The sequence below is a fragment of the Bidens hawaiensis genome, unplaced genomic scaffold (assembly GCF_021521415.1).
Source record: "Bidens hawaiensis isolate Kalapana, Puna unplaced genomic scaffold, B.hawaiensis_p1.1 tig00011729_1, whole genome shotgun sequence".
Lineage (NCBI taxonomy): Eukaryota > Viridiplantae > Streptophyta > Magnoliopsida > Asterales > Asteraceae > Bidens > Bidens hawaiensis.
In genome coordinates this window covers 160,209-179,026 of record NW_027491927.1, presented here as the reverse complement: position 1 = coordinate 179,026, position 18,818 = coordinate 160,209, and the positions used below count along the sequence as shown (strand labels likewise).

At 38.9% G+C, this 18,818-nt stretch overlaps 1 protein-coding gene across 2 annotated transcripts; it reads right to left on the bottom strand.

Annotated features, from left to right (window-relative positions):
* Window positions 1-15,939: 15,939 nt before the first annotated feature.
* Window positions 15,940-18,424, bottom strand: LOC143538807 (putative E3 ubiquitin-protein ligase RHB1A). Of its 2 annotated transcripts, XM_077032274.1 has the most exons (5): window positions 18,395-18,424; window positions 17,277-17,423; window positions 16,436-16,784; window positions 16,202-16,311; window positions 15,940-16,133 (listed from the first exon to the last, which is right to left on the bottom strand). In XM_077032274.1, the coding sequence occupies exons 2-5, from the start codon at window positions 17,343-17,345 to the stop codon at window positions 16,050-16,052; spliced, it is 612 nt and encodes a 203-aa protein (XP_076888389.1). In that variant the 5' UTR covers window positions 17,346-17,423; window positions 18,395-18,424; the 3' UTR covers window positions 15,940-16,049. The 2 variants fall into 2 exon arrangements, with proteins under 2 accessions (XP_076888389.1, XP_076888388.1); XM_077032273.1 differs by lacking the exon at window positions 18,395-18,424 and having other exon boundaries at window positions 17,277-17,614.
* Window positions 18,425-18,818: the final 394 nt, after the last annotated feature.

The following is an 18,818-nucleotide window of genomic DNA, read 5'->3' as shown; positions in this document are numbered from 1 at the left end:
GCGTTTTGGGCGTTAAAGACGGTAAATATTGATCTTACTGAAGCCGCAAGGAAAAGGTATTTTCAAATTCCTGAATTAGAGGAGCTTCGTGATGCGGCACATTCTCGATCGTTGGATATCAAGGAAAAGACGAAAGTGTTGCACGATCGGCGTTTAAAGGGAGGTAAAGACTTCAAGAAAGGTGATAAAGTATTGTTATATAATTCTCGTTTGAAGTTATTTTCAGGTAAGCTGAGATCCAAGTGGACGGGACCGTATTTGGTGAAAGAAGTATTCCCCTATGGAGCGGTGGAGTTAGAGAAATGGAACTTCATGGAAAGTGAACGGTTATCGTCTAAAGCATTATCTTGGAGGGCCGGAGGAGTCAATCGAGGTGGAGGAAATTCCCCTCGATCCATCAAACTGAATCGTCAAATCTAGTTCTTGAGTGAAAGCTCAAGTGTAGAGTTTGTATAATTCTTTTACTTTATTTTCGTTTCGTTGGGTCACTAACTTTCGTTTTGTAGTTTAATTGTGTTGTCGGGTCATTGCAAGAAATCATCACAAACTAAACGAGAGGTTTAACGAGGATTTGAAGGTTTCCAGATGTCTAAAGAGGCGGGAAAAAGGAAACGAGGTCCGACCGCACGACCACGTGGTGATCCGGAACCAGTTATTCCAGTGGGCCCGAGGACTCGGGTGATTGAATATCAGCCGAGGCCGGTTGTGTTAAGAATAGTTTCCAACCTCAAGAAACATTCATTACTTAAGTTTGATGTTGATTCGGCCGAGTATGATCAGTTATGTAAGTTGGTTAATTCGGATCTCCTCACATTCAAAACGATAAATTGGGATTTATTGGATTCCATTGGTCAAAGAGAGCGCATTGACGAGTTATTGGGCCCAAAATTTAAGGCGATGTTGGATTTTAACGAACGGCAGTTTCACGAGCTGACACTTGAGTTCCTGAGCATGTTTAAATATAAAGAAAGAAATTCTGCTCAGTCAAATGCGGTGTCGTTTTCATTGGGTCGACAGTTGTACAATATGACTATCGCACAGTTCGCAATAGCAAGTGGTTTTTATACGGATGCGCAGTTGAGAGAACCGGGGTTTGTGACGGGTCTAAGGGGTGCGTTTTTGAATAAGCATACTATGTGTATCGGTTCGGACGAGTTGGCCACTTTTTGGAACAAAATTTCTCTTTGTTCGTTTTCTAGTGCGAATGTGGCGTCGGATATTCGAGATCCCGTACTTCGATTTATCCACCGGGTTTTGGTTAATACTTTGATTGGTCGTGGTTCGGGCGACAATAAGGTAAATTGGTTGGATATTTTTTGTTTGATGGCTATGGTTGAGAAGGTTCCGATAAACTACGCGAGTCTTTTAGCATGGTCGTTTCATCGGACGAGACGTGGGGGTACAAAAAATAGGTCAAGGTTGGATATGGGCCCGTATGTTACACGGATTGCTAGGTATTTGGGCGTGTTTGATAGGTTTAAACCGGATATTATATTTGCTGCGTCATGAGGTTGTGTATGTTGAACAACCTCCCGGTTTTCCTGACCCAGACTTTCCAGATCACGTGTACAAATTGAGCAAGGCGTTATATGGATTACATCAGGCACCTCGTGCCTGGTATTCAACTTTATCACATTACTTGCTCGAAAATGGTTTTGAAAGAGGGAAAATTGATAGCACGTTGTTCTTCAAAAGAGATGGAAGCGACTTCCTGCTGGTACAAGTCTACGTGGATGACATTATATTTGCTGCATCAAAAGTCTCCATGTGTCAGGAGTTTGAAGCCGTCATGAAGAAAAGGTTTGAAATGAGTGCTATGGGTGAACTAACTTTCTTTCTAGGATTGCAGGTTGATCAGAAGAAGGACGGGATGTTCATTCATCAGACGAAGTATGTTCATGATGTGCTCAAGCGCTTCAAGATGGAGGACAGTTCTCCATATGATACTCCAATCTGCGTCAATCACAAATTGGGTGCTGAAGTAGACGGTGATGCAGATGTGGACCCAACTCAATATCAGGCAATAATAGGTTCTTTAATGTACTTAATTGCATCTAGGACTGATATAATGTTTGCTGTTTGTGTTTGTGCACGTTTTCAGACAAATCCAAAAGAATCTCATTTGAAAGGTGCAAAGAGGATACTGCGGTATCTCAAGGGCAAGCCGAAGCTGGGGTTGTGGTACCCGAGAGGAGGAGACTTGGAGCTGGTCGCTTACACAGATTCTGATTATGGAGGGTGCAATCAGAGTCGGAAGTCAACAACTGGAGGATGTCAGTTTCTTGGTGGCAGATTGGTGTCGTGGCAATGCAAGAAGCAGACTTCAGTCGCAATTTCAACCTATATGGCAGAATACATGGCAGCATCCAACTGCTGCTCTCAGGTTCTTTGGATTCAACAACAGTTGCGCGACTATGGTCTGAATTTCTTACTTACTCCTATTTGCATTGATAACACAGCTGCTATCTCAGTAACTAACAATCCCGTGAAACATAGTAAAACTAAACATATTGACATACGTCATCATTTTATACGGGATTGTGCTGAGAAGAAATTGATTGTGCTTGAAAAGGTGGATACGCTTGATAATTTCGCTGATTTATATACTAAAGCGTTTGACAAATCCAGATTTCAAAACCTTATTGAACTGAATGGGATGATCAATCCCGAGTAACCATGCTTTTCTTGTAGTTAAAAAAAAAAAAAAAAAAAAAAACGTCACTAATCGCTTAAAATTATGTCGGTTACCTCAGTTTGAAGGACATGTCTTAGGATATGTTTGGTACTTATAGAATATGAGGATAGCCATTAACCAGATGACTGAAAGTGACCGGGGCGGTTATGATGAGTTTTTATTCTTTCGCTGAAAATTAGTCGATCATAATTAGTTAGAAGGACACATACTAGTATGTGGTCGGTCCAGCTGATTCATTGGATCTTCGGGATAGCCGTTTACCTGAAGACTTTGAATCGATCGGGGCGATAGAATTCAAAAAATTTTCTGGGAAATGAAATTACTTTTCAAGTCTACTACTTCTTAAGAAGTTCATTTGCTATGTTTAACAGAAAATTGATCCAACCTTGGAAAATGATAGTTATACTGATTCTGTGTGCTTAACTAGTAAAGTTATTAGGCTTAAAAGGCTTTAGAACAGTCATTGTATGTCATGGTAACTTTTTAATGGTGCGTAAAAGTAGATGTGATACAAACTAAATTTACTTGATTTTACGTGGAAACTCCTTAAGAGTTTTGCATGTCTTCATATATATCTTTCCGAATGATAGGCAGAAAAGTGATTACCCAGTCATACACGAGCCCGTAAGTGTTCTGATTCCCGTGAAGATAGCGTCTCAAGATACTGCAGTGATCCAGATTCGGGACTTGCAGTTAATTTCTACTTTGAAGTCTATGTTTATTCGAAAAAAAAAAAAAAAAATTTGGAGTTATTGAAACATTCTAGAGCTGAAAATATCAAGACTTCTCAATCTTAGAGTAAGAAGAAGAACGGGAACCAGAAGAAGAGTACTTACAAAATCAGACACTATGGGTCGAGGTCAATTCGGGGTGACTTGGGGAAAGCCAAATACGCTTTGAGGATAGATAGGAGGCATCAAAATCTCTGAGTTGTTGCTCACTTAAATTTTGAGACTTAATCGAACCTAACTCGTATCACAGAAACGATGAAAACCACTTTAAGTTATACCTGCTTACAACCTGTCTCTATATGTCACAATACAGCTAAACACGGATCTATGTGACAGTCACGTAATTAGTATGATTCCTGTTCGGATCTTTTCTAAAAACGTGGTAGTCCCTAACTAGACTGAAATTTGATCCCTTATACTTTAAAGTTTTTAAGTTTTTGTACTTAGATAGTTTTATGATTTTTTAACTGGTTACTTAGAATTGATCATGTCATTTATTTCTTAAAGGGAAGTTTTAAAGAGTTAATTGAAAAATGTTCAAATTATAAGGTTTGATTTTCTAAATATAGGCGATGTTGTTAAACAGGCGAAGTTGTGAATAACTTCGCCTAGGCGAAGTTATCCGTAACTTCGCCTGTATAACCCAGACCCTATATAAGGATGTTCAAGAGTCAAACTGTTCATCACTTTTCAAAAACAGCGAACTTATCCATATTCTCCGGCGAACTTACTGATTTTCCGGCGAACTTATTGTTTATTTCGATTCCGAGTTATTTTTCCCAGATTTCATTAAGATTCAAGGTTCGAGATGTCGATTTATCATATATTCCATGTTCATTCATGCTAATCAGGGGTCGTTTGGACCGATTTCGAAACCTCGGACCATCGGAATTTAAAAACCGATTTTCAAAACTTGTTTTTACGTGTTAAGAACCACTTTGATCGTCTAGATAACCTTAACATCATGTTTTCCGGATTCCTTAATCACGAAAACATCAACTGCACGTTGTTCCATAATCCTTACTGTCGCCGATTCAGATTCAGGTGAACTTAAGGTTCAAGCGAAGTTATCCGTAACTTCGCCTGAGTCTTATCTTCGCCTGAGGCGATGTTGTCATTAACTTCGCCTGAGGCGATGTTGTAATGAGGCGAAGTTAACATTAACTTCGCCTAGATCAATTTTACTGAATGTAAAATAGACGAACTTAAGGCTGAAGCGAAGTTGTTCCCAACTTCGCCCCACCTTTAACTTCGCCTATAAACAGATTATCACAACTTCGCTCATGGTAACCAGCGAACTTGTGTTATTCATTAACGTTTATCTAACTTGGTTCGTTTGTTGTAGATATGGCTGCAGTAGCTGGTGCTGGAGGTGCAGGAGGAGACGACGGTGACAATCAGAGGCAATTTTTCCTGGGTCACAATATGTACATCACCCTTGACCCGGAAGCGAGCGGCGTTGAGGATTACCGCGAGATTATTACTTTCCTCATACGCTCGAGGATTTTTCATGCTATCACGAACACTCTGCCGATATCCTTACCAAATATCGAAGACTTTTGGCAGACGGTAGAATACGATTGTCGTGTTGAGCCCCCGGTCATGCGAGCGACTGTGAACAATCAACAGGTTCAGTTCAATTCTGAACAGATTCGGGTGGCGTTACGGTTTGGAGAAGAGACGAGGGACGACCCAACTGAGTTTGTGGCTCCGTTTCGTGATGGAGCGTTTCTCCGAATGGTCTATTCTGGTCCATTAGGCGATTCACAGAGACGGAAGGGTTTTCTACTTGATCAGTGGCGCTTCCTTATGCACGTCATGATAGTTTGCATGTCAGGAAGGAAGGCGGGCACTGACGGTATGGGTGCGACCATGCAGTCCGCAATGACTGCACTGACTTACAATAAACGCTATAGTTTTAGTCAGATGGTCTTTTACGAGATTGACAGACAGAGAAGGGCGATGGCTCGGGAGCGGTTCATTATGTATCCACGTTTCATCCAGATGATATTGAACCATGTAGCTCCGAATCTACCTCAGAGACGACCGATCAGATACGTGGAATCTGTGAGCAAACGTATCTTTGCTCAATGCCGCACTTCGAGTGCGAGGAGCAACCCTGAACGTCGTCCAAGGCATACTCCACTGTTTGGGTTTTTAATCAACCCAGAGTATGTTCCTGCTGGTGGGGACGAGTTCAGAGATCCTCAACCACAACAGGCAAGAGCAACTCAAGCTGCCCCTGCTGTGCCTGTTGTGTCGGCTGCAGAGGATATAGATCTTGATGTTGTCTTTGGAGGTCAAGGTTATTTCGATATGGATCAAGTTGATACACATGCAGAGGTGCAGGTCTCTGCTGCACAAGGTTCGGGTGTGAGTGTTACTAGAGCAGCTACTTCGATGGCTGACTCAGATTTGGATGAGATCATGAATGAGGGGAGACGGTTGATGGTGTCTCGAGAGAGAACGTTTGGGAAGAGAAAGAGAACGGAGGATGATGATGAGTCAGAAGAGGAAGAAGATATACATAAGCTGATACGACGTTCAAGACGGGAAAGGACAGGTGCTGGTATGGGAGCTGGAGAGACTTCAAGGATGGTACGTTTTGCTCCGGCTGCACTGTCTGGTATGTCTATCGTTCCTACTTCTGTACAGGTTACAAGTACAAGCGCTGCGGATGTTCCCGTGGTGGCTACATCATCTGCTGGCATTCCATCTACCACTACCATCCAGATGACGACTCCGGAGATCGTGTCTCTACCACCTCCAACGCTTACTCAGTCGGTGGTTGCTGCACGATTTGTAGAGTCAACGGTCGTCACTACTGCAGGGTTATCAGGTATGGTACCACCTGCGGTTACGCCTGCTTCTGATGTCTCGCCTACGCCTATGTCAGAATCAGAGAGAATAGCTTCACTAGAGCGGATCGTGGCGGAGCAATCGAAGACTATTCAACGCCTAGTAGAAGCAAATCAACTACAGTCAACCCTCCTGGTTGAGCATGGGAAAATTATAGATGCCTTAAAGGAGTTCTTGGCATCTCAGGGGGAGATGAGCTGTAAGGGCGACGAGCTAAGGACGAAAAGAAGAAATGACCGAGACGATGATCCCAATGCATCGAAAGATGCAGGTGGTGAGCTGCCAAGAACTTCTCAAGCTCTTGGTACTTCCACAGCTCAGGGGGAGTCTGCCGACGCGGCTGGTGGTGATGATGTGGTGTTGGTTGATGATGACGTGATTGATGCGTTGAGGGAACTTGACGATGATATGTTCAGCGACGATGTGTTATTTGATGAAGATGTGCTGCCGAGTGATGTGATTGAGAAGATCGGTGAGCAGATTGAAATTGAGAATGAGATTGAGGAAGGAGAGATAGTAGAGGAAAATGTCGAACATGACATTCCAGAGGTTGAGAAGGCCGATATGGGTGATCAGACGGCAGTTGAAGATACTGAATGGGAAGAGCAGCCGAGGTGGAAGGAAGGATACGCTCAATGGTTTGTCAAAACGAAGAAACCGGCAGTCCCTACCATGTTCAAAAAGAGTTACAATATTAAGGGCTATGCTGAAGCAAAGAAAGGGATTATATGCTGGATTTATGATGAGTAGTTGCGGCTCTTCGTAATTAAACGATATGATGGAGTTCAGTACCTTAGAAGAATGTTGAGATCGTTAAACACAATGCCTGAGTGTGAGGTTAAAGACTTAGCCAGATTGGGGTTGATCAATCGAAGTGACGATAATATGGCTAGAGTCATAGGGAAAATCGTATGGAAAGAGAGCATAAAGGAAAAGAAGTTTGAGCTGTTGAAACCACAGAAAGGGAAACTTGTTGAAGACAAGTATAGAGGTTTGAGAGCTGATGGAAAGCCTTGGATGGTTATGAAGTATAAACCAATCCGGTGCCTTAAAGAAGTACCGATGAAGCTTATGCCCAAGGATGTGCTCAAAGACCTAAAGTGGTGGTTCGTTGATTGTGAGACAGCGGAGGCAGTGATGGAAGATGAGGATGAACAAGAGATCCTTAGAGTTTACGATCCGATGCATCTTGTTAACTTATCGCAAGCTGATCTGAAGATGCTTAACGAGAAAAAGATCTTTTATATTCCTGCTTGGAAGGATGAAGCAAGGAAATATCAAAGGGTTGTGTCGGTGTGCGTTAGAGAAGGAGTGCACGCTTGAAGTTACAGGATTACGAGACAAGAGCTGAAAGATCAAGATATGAAGCTACTGCCAAGGGGGAGTCTGTTGGTGCATAAATGTCAGTAGTTCATATGTCTAATGTCTGTAATCGAGTCTGTAATATTGTTTATGTATTGGTTTGTTTAAAGCGAAGTTGTTGACAAGTTCGCCTAGGCGAACTTGTTAACCAAGCGAAGTTATTGACAAGTTCGCTTAGGCGAACTTGTTAACCAAGCGAAGTTATGGACAACTTCGCCTGAGGCGAAGTTGTCGTGTATTTATATTGGTTACAGTTTATCGTTTAGGGGGTGGTTAGAGTGTGTAAATCAGTGAGTCAAGTGACGTGAGGTCGAGAGTCTGTAACTGTGATTATATCACGTGTTGAGTTATTAATATAACGTGTGTTTGTTCGTATCGTATTCGTGTGTTCGTGTGTTTGTGTTCTACGTCCGTAACGATCTACACAGGGATTCCGCACCTGTGTATATCGGGATATCTCGTGTGATCCGTCCAGGGAACCTACAATTTTGACAGAGGGACCCGTTAGAGAGTTTTTGGAGGTTAAGGATTTGAGGAATGCTGGGATTTTGAAAGGTACCGATCCAGTAGAGTGGTAGGATGTCAAGACGGGCCCACAGATTCAAGCACCGGCGAGGACCGCGGCTGCTGCTATGCGAGCCGGTTTACCGTCCCGTCACCAGAGGCCGCCTCACAGATCAGAGAGACCGGGTGGTCAGCTTCCGGTCAGAGAGCCTCGCTCCAAGGATATTACTTTGGATTCGTTATATGATCGGGTGGAGTCCGGTCTTGATCAGATTAGAGAGTTGAGACAGATGGTAGAGGCGAACCAGAGACGGCAGGATGACCATATGAGATACATGATGAGTGCACTGGGGATTGAGGTGCTCATTTCTCTTCGACAGCCGGACGATGCGGGTCCGAGCGGGTTGAGCGCCCCGGGTGGTTCGGGTTTTGGACATGGAGTACCTTTTTATAGGACAGATTTCCCGGAAATTGATAATGCTGAGCCGTACCATATTCTTGAGCACGAGTCGGAGTCGGAAGAGGAAGAAGATGAGGATTGACTTGATGAGCTGACATTGGAGTTTATGTTTTGTGATATTTTATTTTTCTTTTATGATGTTTTTATTTTTATTTGGTCTGTACGGATATTATTTTAGATTTTTTTGGTTAGGTTGGCAGGTTGGAAGTTGGTGGATGCTTGAACTTTATAAGTAACCTTTATGTTTTAGTTTTTATGTTTGATGTTACTTAGGTTTGTCGAGAGGAGAGGCCGTGTCCGTTCAGAAAGAGAGAATGAGTTACCAATTCATGTTGAGCGGTCGGTGAGGAGAGCACCCATGGAAATAGACTGGCACATTGACAGTCTCGCATATTACCAGCTAAACCTTTTCCATTGTACTTTGTTTTTATGTTTTTCATGTTTTTATTTTTATGTCTTTGTTTTTATCTTTTTAGTTTTTTTTTATTTTTATTTTGATATTGTTAGTTTATTTTAAATATTTTCGAGTCGTGTTTCCCGTACCTGCATTGAGGACAATGCAAAATTTAAGTGTGGGGATGGGACACAATTGTTTTAACTAATTTGAGTTTTGTTTTCATTTGAGTCATATTTTTTAAAATAATAATAATAATAATAATAAAATAAGAAAAATGTTTTAAAAAATGTCCCTTGAATCTAGTTTTTGTTGCGTTAAAGTAGGAGATGATGATTTATCGGAAATTGGTTATTCAAACTACTAATAATATGAGATAAATAAAAGAAAGAGCACTTAACTTGAGATGTGTCGGTAGGCTCAGCCTTGAAAATGAAAGGGCAAATTTGATAAAATGGGTCGGAAATCTCTTGTGGGTAAAGCGTTTTGTCCGTAGAAAACAAGTAATGAAAGGTCGGGCCATACTCAAGCCTCAAATTTTAGTATGAAAAAGTGAAATATCATAAATTTTAAAAATCTGAATACGTTATCATATGATATTTGGGTAGGTTTAACGTTAGAGTATGCCGTGTAGCTTGTGATATAAACTTAAAACTGCTAGTTTAGTGTTTTACACCTCATTGGCGTATGGTTTATTACCTCAAATCCTGTATTGATGGGATGCTTCGGGTCCGGAGACCATGTGTCTGTATGCCGACTATTCATCTGGGTATTCACAATTCCTAAGTGGTGTTGTGAATATTTAAAATTAAGCCAAAAAGAGAAAACCCTTATAAGTCTATAAACATGATCACAAGAGTACAAAAGTATAAAATTCACTATAGACTTGATCATCCACGCTGTTAGCCATGTGGGGTCCCCTTGCTCGCGTCTCATTACCATTAAGAAACGGACCACAAGGGACACGCTACATGTAAGCCCTACAGATGAAATTTTGCATACTTACCTATGGTGAAGGGTTCGGGGTGTTGCTTGATAACGGGGGTATGTCATGTTGTGGGGAACACTAGCTATAAAATAATTGAACCTTAATCATATCTAATGGATACTTGGAAGACTTTGATGCTTAAGCTTAGGTGGATAAACAATACCCTTGATCGTCTTATCTATTCATGAAAAAAATAGAGCAAAAAAAGTTTTAAATCTGCTAATTTTGAGGTTTAAGTCAAGTTGGGGTGGTCTGGTCTGGTAAAAGCTAAAAATAAGCGGGTATTAATTGTGTAAACCACTGAGTAAAAAAATTGTCGGATCATATTTGTCCCGGTAAAAATTAAGACATGGGTTTAGGTTGACAACAATATCGGTGATCGCGGTTTTTGCGTTTTTCTGAGTTTTAAAAATTAACCTATATGTTTGTTAGACTTTATTTTCCGATTCTGATCCAACTGCATCAAACTTTTTCAGGGACGAAAAAAGAATAAGTGTGGGGATATTTGATATAATTCTAAATATATTTGTTTCCCTTGTATATTTTAATTAATATTTTATTAGTTTTTGTTCGTTTTTAGTCGAGATTTGTATACTACTAAAGTTTTTATGTTTCGTAGGTTCCGGGGTTTGATCGTGATGAAAAAGAGCGAAAAACGAGCTAAAACGAGTCGAAACGAAGATCCGGAACGCATCAGGAAGGAACCGGACAGAGAACCGGTCAGATCGGGCCGGTCTGACCGGCCCCCATAGAGGAGCACGCCGCGCCGCGCCTAGGCAGAAGGCTAAAAGCCCTTGGCGCGGCGCCTAGGCACATCTGGGATAAATTAAATTCGTTTTTGGTTATTGCCGGGCTTTGTTTTCGCTATTTAAACACATTTAACTTAAACCTGACATAACGTTAAGCCACCAGCCGGATTAGAGAGTCTTTGGAGCCATCTTACGAGTCTCGTGGTGATTTTGAAGGCAAGAGAACATCCGGTGAAGAGCTAGACGTTTAAGATCGAAGAATACGGGTTTTATCGTCTTTAATCTTTCGTTCTATATTATTTCAGCATGTTTTGAGTTTTGATTACTTTGTTTGATTTAGACTTTATGATGCTAGGCTAAATTCCATAGACTGCCTAGGTCGTGATGAACCTTAGTTCGGTTTGATTTTTATTTGGATTTTCGTTTCGTTATGGATTTTATGTTTTAAGTAAACGGTTGAGTTTGATTCAATTAATGCGTATGATTACTTGGTTTTGTTTACTTGAATTTATTGTTTCACATTTCCCTTGTTGATTGTTTCATAGGATAGGGTTTTGTCAGGTCATTTACTGTGTGTTCTTAACTAGTTTGTGATTAATATGCATTAAAATCATAGAAACAATAAAATCAAGTAATAGATATAAGTGAACTGCCAGCCTAGAAAGATGTAAGGTGATAGGTTGTTGATAGATCTTTGCTTGTCGGGATTGCTAGATTTAGTTCTTCGTAAGGAGTCCGTCTATGTTTGATTGTCAGCTTAGTCTATTAAATTAATTGTGTCTGCTTTGATATCTTTTGAATTCCGCGCTGTAAGGTAGGTTTTCGTCATAAAAGATACTTAGACATAAGCGATTAAATAACCGTATGGAAGTTTAATATAAAACTGGTGAGTCATAAACTTGTTAGAAATCCATAGGCGTCTTCTTGAAGTTCAAGGATTCTATTCGGGTTTTCTGTCAATGGTCTATCTTATGATCCCAGTTCCATAACTTACGTTTTTCCATTTAAATTAATAACCGTAACTTTGGGGTTTCCAACCTGGGTAGTTATTTTAATCATCTGAATTAATCCAAGTTTTCTAAATTGTTTATTAGTTAAAATTAATTAGGTTTAAGTTTTATTAATTAATTAATAAGTAATGATTATGTTTTATTATTATTTAAATAATTAGGGTTTGTTTTATTATTTTATTAATTAGTTTATTAATAGTTTAATTAAAGTAATCATAAGTTAATTATTATTAGAGTTTTAATTAATTAGTTTTAAAATCCCCCTCAAATATTATTAATAAATAGTCGTGTCTTGTAGTTGAGTCTAATTTGCTAGTTTCGTAATTTAAAGAGTCTCGTGGGTTCGATATCCGGACTTACTTAGCTGTACTAGAGTCGACCGGTTCACTTGCCGGTTAGTAGTTTAAGTAAAGTTTAAGGGTCTAGAGTATTACTTAGTGTCTAGATTAGTATAATTTTAGTTATTTATTTCATAACTGCTTCAAGCACATCAGTCGCCAAAGATCCTTTGGTGAAGAACTAACGGATCAAAAAATTGTAGAAAAAATTCTTCGAAGCTGTCACCTAGGTATGACTATGTCATACCCTCCATTGAAGTTGGGTTCGGATCTTCTGAGATTACTCCTGTCAAACTCATGGGACTACTTCAGTCTCAAGAAGTACGGATGAACAGCCGAACCCATGTCAAGGATGAAGTCAAGAAAGCTGAAGCCGTTGAAGAACGTGCTCTTCAGATCTTCCAAGACTTGGCCAAAACCTCTAGAGGTAGAGGTCGTGGTCAAGGAGGATCTAGGGGACGAGGTTATGGAGTTGCTGGTCAAGGGAGAATCAGTCTGGATAGAAGCAAAGTTCCCCAATTCTATGTGTGCAAGAAATATGGTCATTTCAAGAAAGATTGTTGGTATAACATAGAGGATCAACAAGCCAATGTTGTCGAAAAATGAAGATCAAAATGATGGTGAAGAAGATGACAATGCTCAACTGCTGCTCTCTTTTCACGAGCCTCGGTTGAACCACTTTGCCATTATGACCTATACAGAATCCTCTTCTAATCAAGCACACCTATGGTTTTTTGATTCAGGCTGTTCTAATCATATGACTGGGCTCAAGGATAGCTTCATAACCCTTGATGAGTCTTTTAAAATAAAAGTCAAGTTGGGTGACAAGAAAAGGCTTGATGTCGAAGGGAAGGAAACTGTAAAAATCCACACAGGATATGGCTAATACAAAATGCTTGAAGATGTGTTCTATGTTCACAAACTAGAATACAATATGTTGGGTGTAGGGCAACTTATGAAAAAGCATTACTCCATTCTCTTTGATGAGGGAATGTGCATAGTAACCAATAAGCTCATAGAAATGATGATCATGGAAATAGATGTTGCATCTAACAACATGTTTGTCATGGATGCCATCTGTCTTCTCACTGTCAAAGATGGTCCCATCAACAAGCATGACGATGAAGCTCTCAAATGGCATCTTAGGTATTGCCACTTAAATTTTGACAGTTTAAAGCAACTACATGACAAAGACATGGGCTGAAGCAGTTGCAACAACTGTTTACACACTGAACAGATCTCCCACCAAAGCTCTTGTCAACAAAACTCCACTTGAAGCCTGGTCAGGTACAAAACCTTCTGTTGAACACATGAGACCTTTAGGTTGTATTTCTTTTGGTCCTTTACCTTAACAAAACAGGAAAAAGCTTGAGGATAGATCAGAAAAATCCATCCTTATTGGTTACTCTAACACTATTGATGGAGTCTATAAATTATACAATCCTATCACTCAAAAAGTATCACTAAAGAGAGATGTGAATTATATTGAAAGTGAAAAGTGGGTGTGGCCCACATATGAAGCTGGTACATCAAGTGGTCTGATTTATAGCTACATTGACCCATTTCCTTGTCCTTTTCCTGAACCACATGGTACAACTGACCAAAACCACTTTCATACTCAAACTACAAATGATGTCCTTACTACACCATCAACCCCAACACCAACCCCACTACTACCCACAAATCATGATCCATCACCTTCACTACAACCAAATATTCCACCTTCATAAAATGAACCCACTGTTGTACCTTCTACAGTCACCTTTGTCAACACCCGTCGGACCACTAGGCAACCCACTTGCATGGCTGACTACGCATCCGGTGAAGGGCTGTTAGAGGAAGCCATGCACTTTGCTCTTAGTATCCAAAACCCAACAAACTTTTCAGAAGCCATGCACTCAATTGATTGGGTACAAGCCATGCAAAGGGAAATTCACTCCATTGAAAAGAATAACAACTGGGTTCTTGTTCCGACACCAGAAGGAAGATCTATTGTGGGTGTCAAATGGTTATTTAAAACCAAAACGGGTCCTGATGGAAATAGCATAAAGTACAAGGCAAGACTTGTCGCTAAAGGATTCTCTCAACAACCGAGAATTGACTTCCATGAAACGTTTGCTCCAGTAGTGCGGTTTGAAACGATCCGACTACTTTTAGTTGTTGCTGCTCAAAAGGGTTGGACACTCCATCAATTGGATGTCAAGTCAGCCGGAGGGATTTACTTCCGAAAAACATCCTGGGCATGTATACAAGCTGAACAAAGCTTTGTACAGCCTGAAACAAGCTCCAAGAGTTTGGTATGCCAAAATTGATACTTACTTTGGAGATAACGGGTATGTCAAAAGCAGCAGTGAGCCCACTTTTTACATCAAGCACATTGAATCTGGCAATGTAATCTACATATGTCTCTACGTAGATGATATCATATGTGCTTCATCCTCAAATGAACTGGTTCTCGAGTTCAAGAAAAGCATGATGAGTACCTTTGAGATGACCGATCTTGGTCACCATAAAGTATTTCTTTGTCTGGAAGTTGTCAATCTCAGAGTGGGATATTTCTCCATCAAAAGGCGTACATAGAAAACTTGATACAAAAGTTTGGTGTTCTTTCAACCAAAATTGAATCGTCACCTATGAATGCTAATGAAAAACTCTCAGTTAATGACCACTCAGAAAAGATTGATGGTGAGCTATTCAGAAGCTTGGTAGGTGGACTTCTTTATCTCACTCACCCAGGCACGATCTATCCTATGTTTTAAGTGTGGTAGCCCGTTTCATGCAAAACCCCTCTAAAATTCATTTAGGTGCTGCTCGAAGAATACTAAAGTACATAGCTGCAACACAAAGCTATGGCATATGGTACTCAAAGGGAGATGAAACTACTCTTGTTGGTTTCACTGATAGTGATTGGGAAAGCTGCATTGATGATCGGAAAAGTGTATCTGGCTACATGTTTTCTATTGGGAGTGGTGAAATTTCATGGTGTTCTAAAAAGCAAACTACAGTTGCTCTGTCCAATATGGAAGATGAATATATTGCAGCTGCAGGAGCTTCATGTCAAGCAGTTTGGCTCAGATGTATTCTGGATTATATGGGGATGTTCCAAAAGAATCCTACTATGATAACCAATCAACAATAAGGCTCTCAAAAAACCTTGTGAATCACAGCCGATCGAAACACATAGAATTGAAGTATCATTATCTCAGGGAAGTAGTGGAAAAAGGTTTAATTGCTCTGGATTTTTGCGGTACACATGAACAAGTTGCAGATGTGTTGACAAAGTCGTTGGCTAAAGAAAAGTTTGTTTACTTCAGATGGCAGCTGGGTGTAAGAGAAGTTGGTTCAAGGGAGGGTGAAGAAATATGACCCAACGTTCTCTTGGTTTATTTGTGCATGGCTGGTTGAATATTTCTCCACGTCACCCATTGTGGGTTTCCTGTTTTTTAGTAATGTTTTGAATTTTAGTTTAAGATAACTGGTCAAGTGGGGATGCCTACTTAGTCCACGTATGTTTTGTTTATTGAGAATTAGTAGGGGTCTAGTAGCTATTTAATGGGTTGAATGTACCAGTCATGTATCAGTTTCAAATTATCTTTCAGTTAGTAAAAAAAAGTTGCTTGAAGCTTTTGCAAAATTCCAAAAATTCTTGTTTTGTGTTCTTGATTACCATCATAAATTACTATAAACCATTAATATTACAGCTAAAATATTTAGCTAAAAATTGTAGGTTTAAATCAGTTTCAAGATTCGCTACTATGAATGTGGGATTGATGGTGGTAAAGTGGTGATATTTGACAATTAGAAATTAATATATGAAAGTGAGATACATAAGCAATCTCAAACATTTCACAACAGCTTGCATGTGTATCAAATCGCAATAAACCGTTTTTAGAAGCAATGCCATACACCCTCTTTGATCTCTACCAAATGGTATAAACAACACGTGAATCTTCTAACTTCTAAGGTAGATCTAAATGGTCCATGCCATCGACGTTTAACGCGCTTTTGAAAAAAGTGAATCCCAGAACTTCAAAGTGCATTTCCTGTTAGATGTTTTAACATGTTTTAATACTTATATCAAATACAAACAAAAAAAAGTATATAGAAATACCTGATTACAGATTGGGCAAGTTTGGCTTCGTTCCATCCACTCTAGAATGCATGAAAGGTGAAATTGATGGTTAAATTTCGTTACAATTCTTGGATTCTCATAATCATACTCTGCAAGTGATCAATGCTTGTGTTCAAATCGATTAATAAACATAAAGTTTGACTTTCAAGAGTCAAATGTGAGAGCTAGTTTGACCAAAAAAGTCAAAAATTGCATATACAGAAATCAGTTTACCTTCAAAACAAGTGGGACAAATATCCTCTTCCTCCATTGTAGAACAATCAAGACTTTTTGATGTTTGAAATCCAACTTCAACCTTATTTGGGGACTCCACAATAGGCGTATTGCCCTCGGCTACATGGTCAAATATCTTGACTTTGACAAGAGTCGGTTTTTGATAAGCTTGATCATTAGAGCCCGTGTTTGCTGATTGTGGAATTCCTAAAACCACATCAAATGGAATAGGAGTTGGAGGAGATCTATAAGTGTCGGGTATTGACGTGTCAGGATTTACATCAATTAGTAATCTTGTGGAAAATGAACTCTCACGAGGTGTTGTCGATTCGTATTCCATAATAAAAACCTTCATTGTAAATCTGTATTCCATAATAAAAACCCTTAACTGCTTTAGTTTACAGCAAATAGTTCATCTTTTGCATTTTGTCTAAAGTTTACAAAGCGAACCTTCATTGTAAATCGTTTGGATGTTTCTATGAAATATAAAAGGAGCGTTAAAAAGGACGAAATCGCTCAAAAGTAAGTTCACAGACTTACGTGTGAACTCAGCGCTGAAGTGTTGGTGGGTCAACCTGACTTGTTTTGACCCGTTTCACCACCTATCAAACTAGTCCTAGATAGAATTCAGTGAAAGAAAGCTTAAAGCTGTTACTTTTGAGGTTAACCTTCTGAATTAAAAATGTTGAGAGAAAAAAGATTCTTATCCACAGAAAACTTAACACCAACTTCATACCAAGTATGTGGGAAACCGGTCAGTTTGACCTCAAAAAGTCAAACTACAGGTACCTTGTTTGAAAGAATATTTTTTTTATAATTAGTAGTGTAACGAGAAGAAAACACTCACATAATTATACACCGGAGTTCCATGGAGGTGGAATTTTTGAGATGAAGAGCAGCAACCTCCCATTATCGGTTATGCTTTCGTTTATACTTTATAGTTTTGTAGAACCTTTAATGCTATTCAGCATGAGCCAATTAAAGAAGCCTACAATGCCCAGTGATAAAAGAGATGTTATGAACATATAACTAAATTAAGTTAATGATATTCATATATGTTGAGCATGCCTGACTTGAAAATAAAGTCGTTGCACAACTGGAAAAAATTGGACCTAAGGTGTTCGGATAATTAAAACATACAAGAAAGAACTCACTGTTATGTATCAGAAGGCATTGATAAGTTTAAAAAGGGTTAAATCATTGTACTTCATCACAAAACAAATAGAGAAAATTATAAACACAGAAAAATTATCCTAAAAACAAATCCTTTTCCAAGAATCAACCATGCAAGAACATAACCATCATTAAATGTTCAAAATATCATGATGTGGATAAATCGGAAAACACAAACACGCAGGCGCACACGAATGATTAATTAAAGACCAAAATATTCAGAAAACCAAGCATACAAGGAAACAAATCAATCTTCAAGTTAGGAAATATTTTCACATAAAGATCATAATCGAAAACAGAAGAAACCATTAAAGAGCACACAAAAAACATATTTTAATATGCGTACATACTATTCGAAGTTGGATCAAACATCCAGGCACACAAACATAAGATTCATCCAAAATAATCATATTTTAGAAAAAGCTAGGCCAATAAAGATCTTCAATAAACTAATAAATTTCAAAATCATACAACTGGATGTCTCAAAATCAAACATAAGTACCTTGAATCATCAAAAATAAAATTTAAACACACCCACCTCGTATCTCAGCAAGACTTTCAAAACCCATGTACAATTTACAGAAAGAATATAAATTTCTACAACTGAATCATCTTAATTACCTTTAAAAAACAGCTCTTCAACAACTGAAATATACACCCACCACATATTTCAGTAGGATTTACAACTTAGAAAAAAATTAATAAAACTTAACAGAAATAATCCTGATTACGTTATAATTAAAAACAGTTCTTCAACAACAAAAATCAAAATTTAAACACACCCACCTCATATTTCAGCAAGATTTCCAGAACCCATGAGCAATTTACAAAAAAAATAACAATTTCATTAACAAAAATAACCTTGATTACCTTACAAGAACAGTTCTTCAACACCAAAGAAGAGAGTAGTGAAGAAGTAAAGTATGGTATTTGTTTAGGAATCCCACTAGTGATTTTGAATTGTTTAGTTATATAACAAAAGTAACAATAATAACAATAATAATAATAATAATAATAATGTTGTGAACCACCGACACTTTTTGTGTATGACACACTTTTCATTTGTCAAACCAATGATATAATCTTGTCCCCCTAAATAGTGATTATAAACAGTGTTTTGATATTATAAATACTATGTATCTTGATCGAGTTAATGTATCCAGTAAAAATTCTCATATTCTCATATTTCTTTGTTTCTTGTTAACTCCAA

Excerpts from the sequence above, each read along its gene's own strand:
- LOC143538807 (XM_077032274.1), bottom strand. The coding sequence starts at position 17,345 with ATGGGAGGTTGCTGCTCTTCATCTCAAAAATTCCACCTCCATGGAACT. Across the intron at positions 16,785-17,276 it reads CGGTGTATAATTATGTGAGT|GTTTTTATTATGGAATACGA; the intron begins GTTTTCTTCTCG and ends TTTACAATGAAG. Across the intron at positions 16,134-16,201 it reads CTTGCCCAATCTGTAATCAG|GAAATGCACTTTGAAGTTCT; the intron begins GTATTTCTATAT and ends AACATCTAACAG.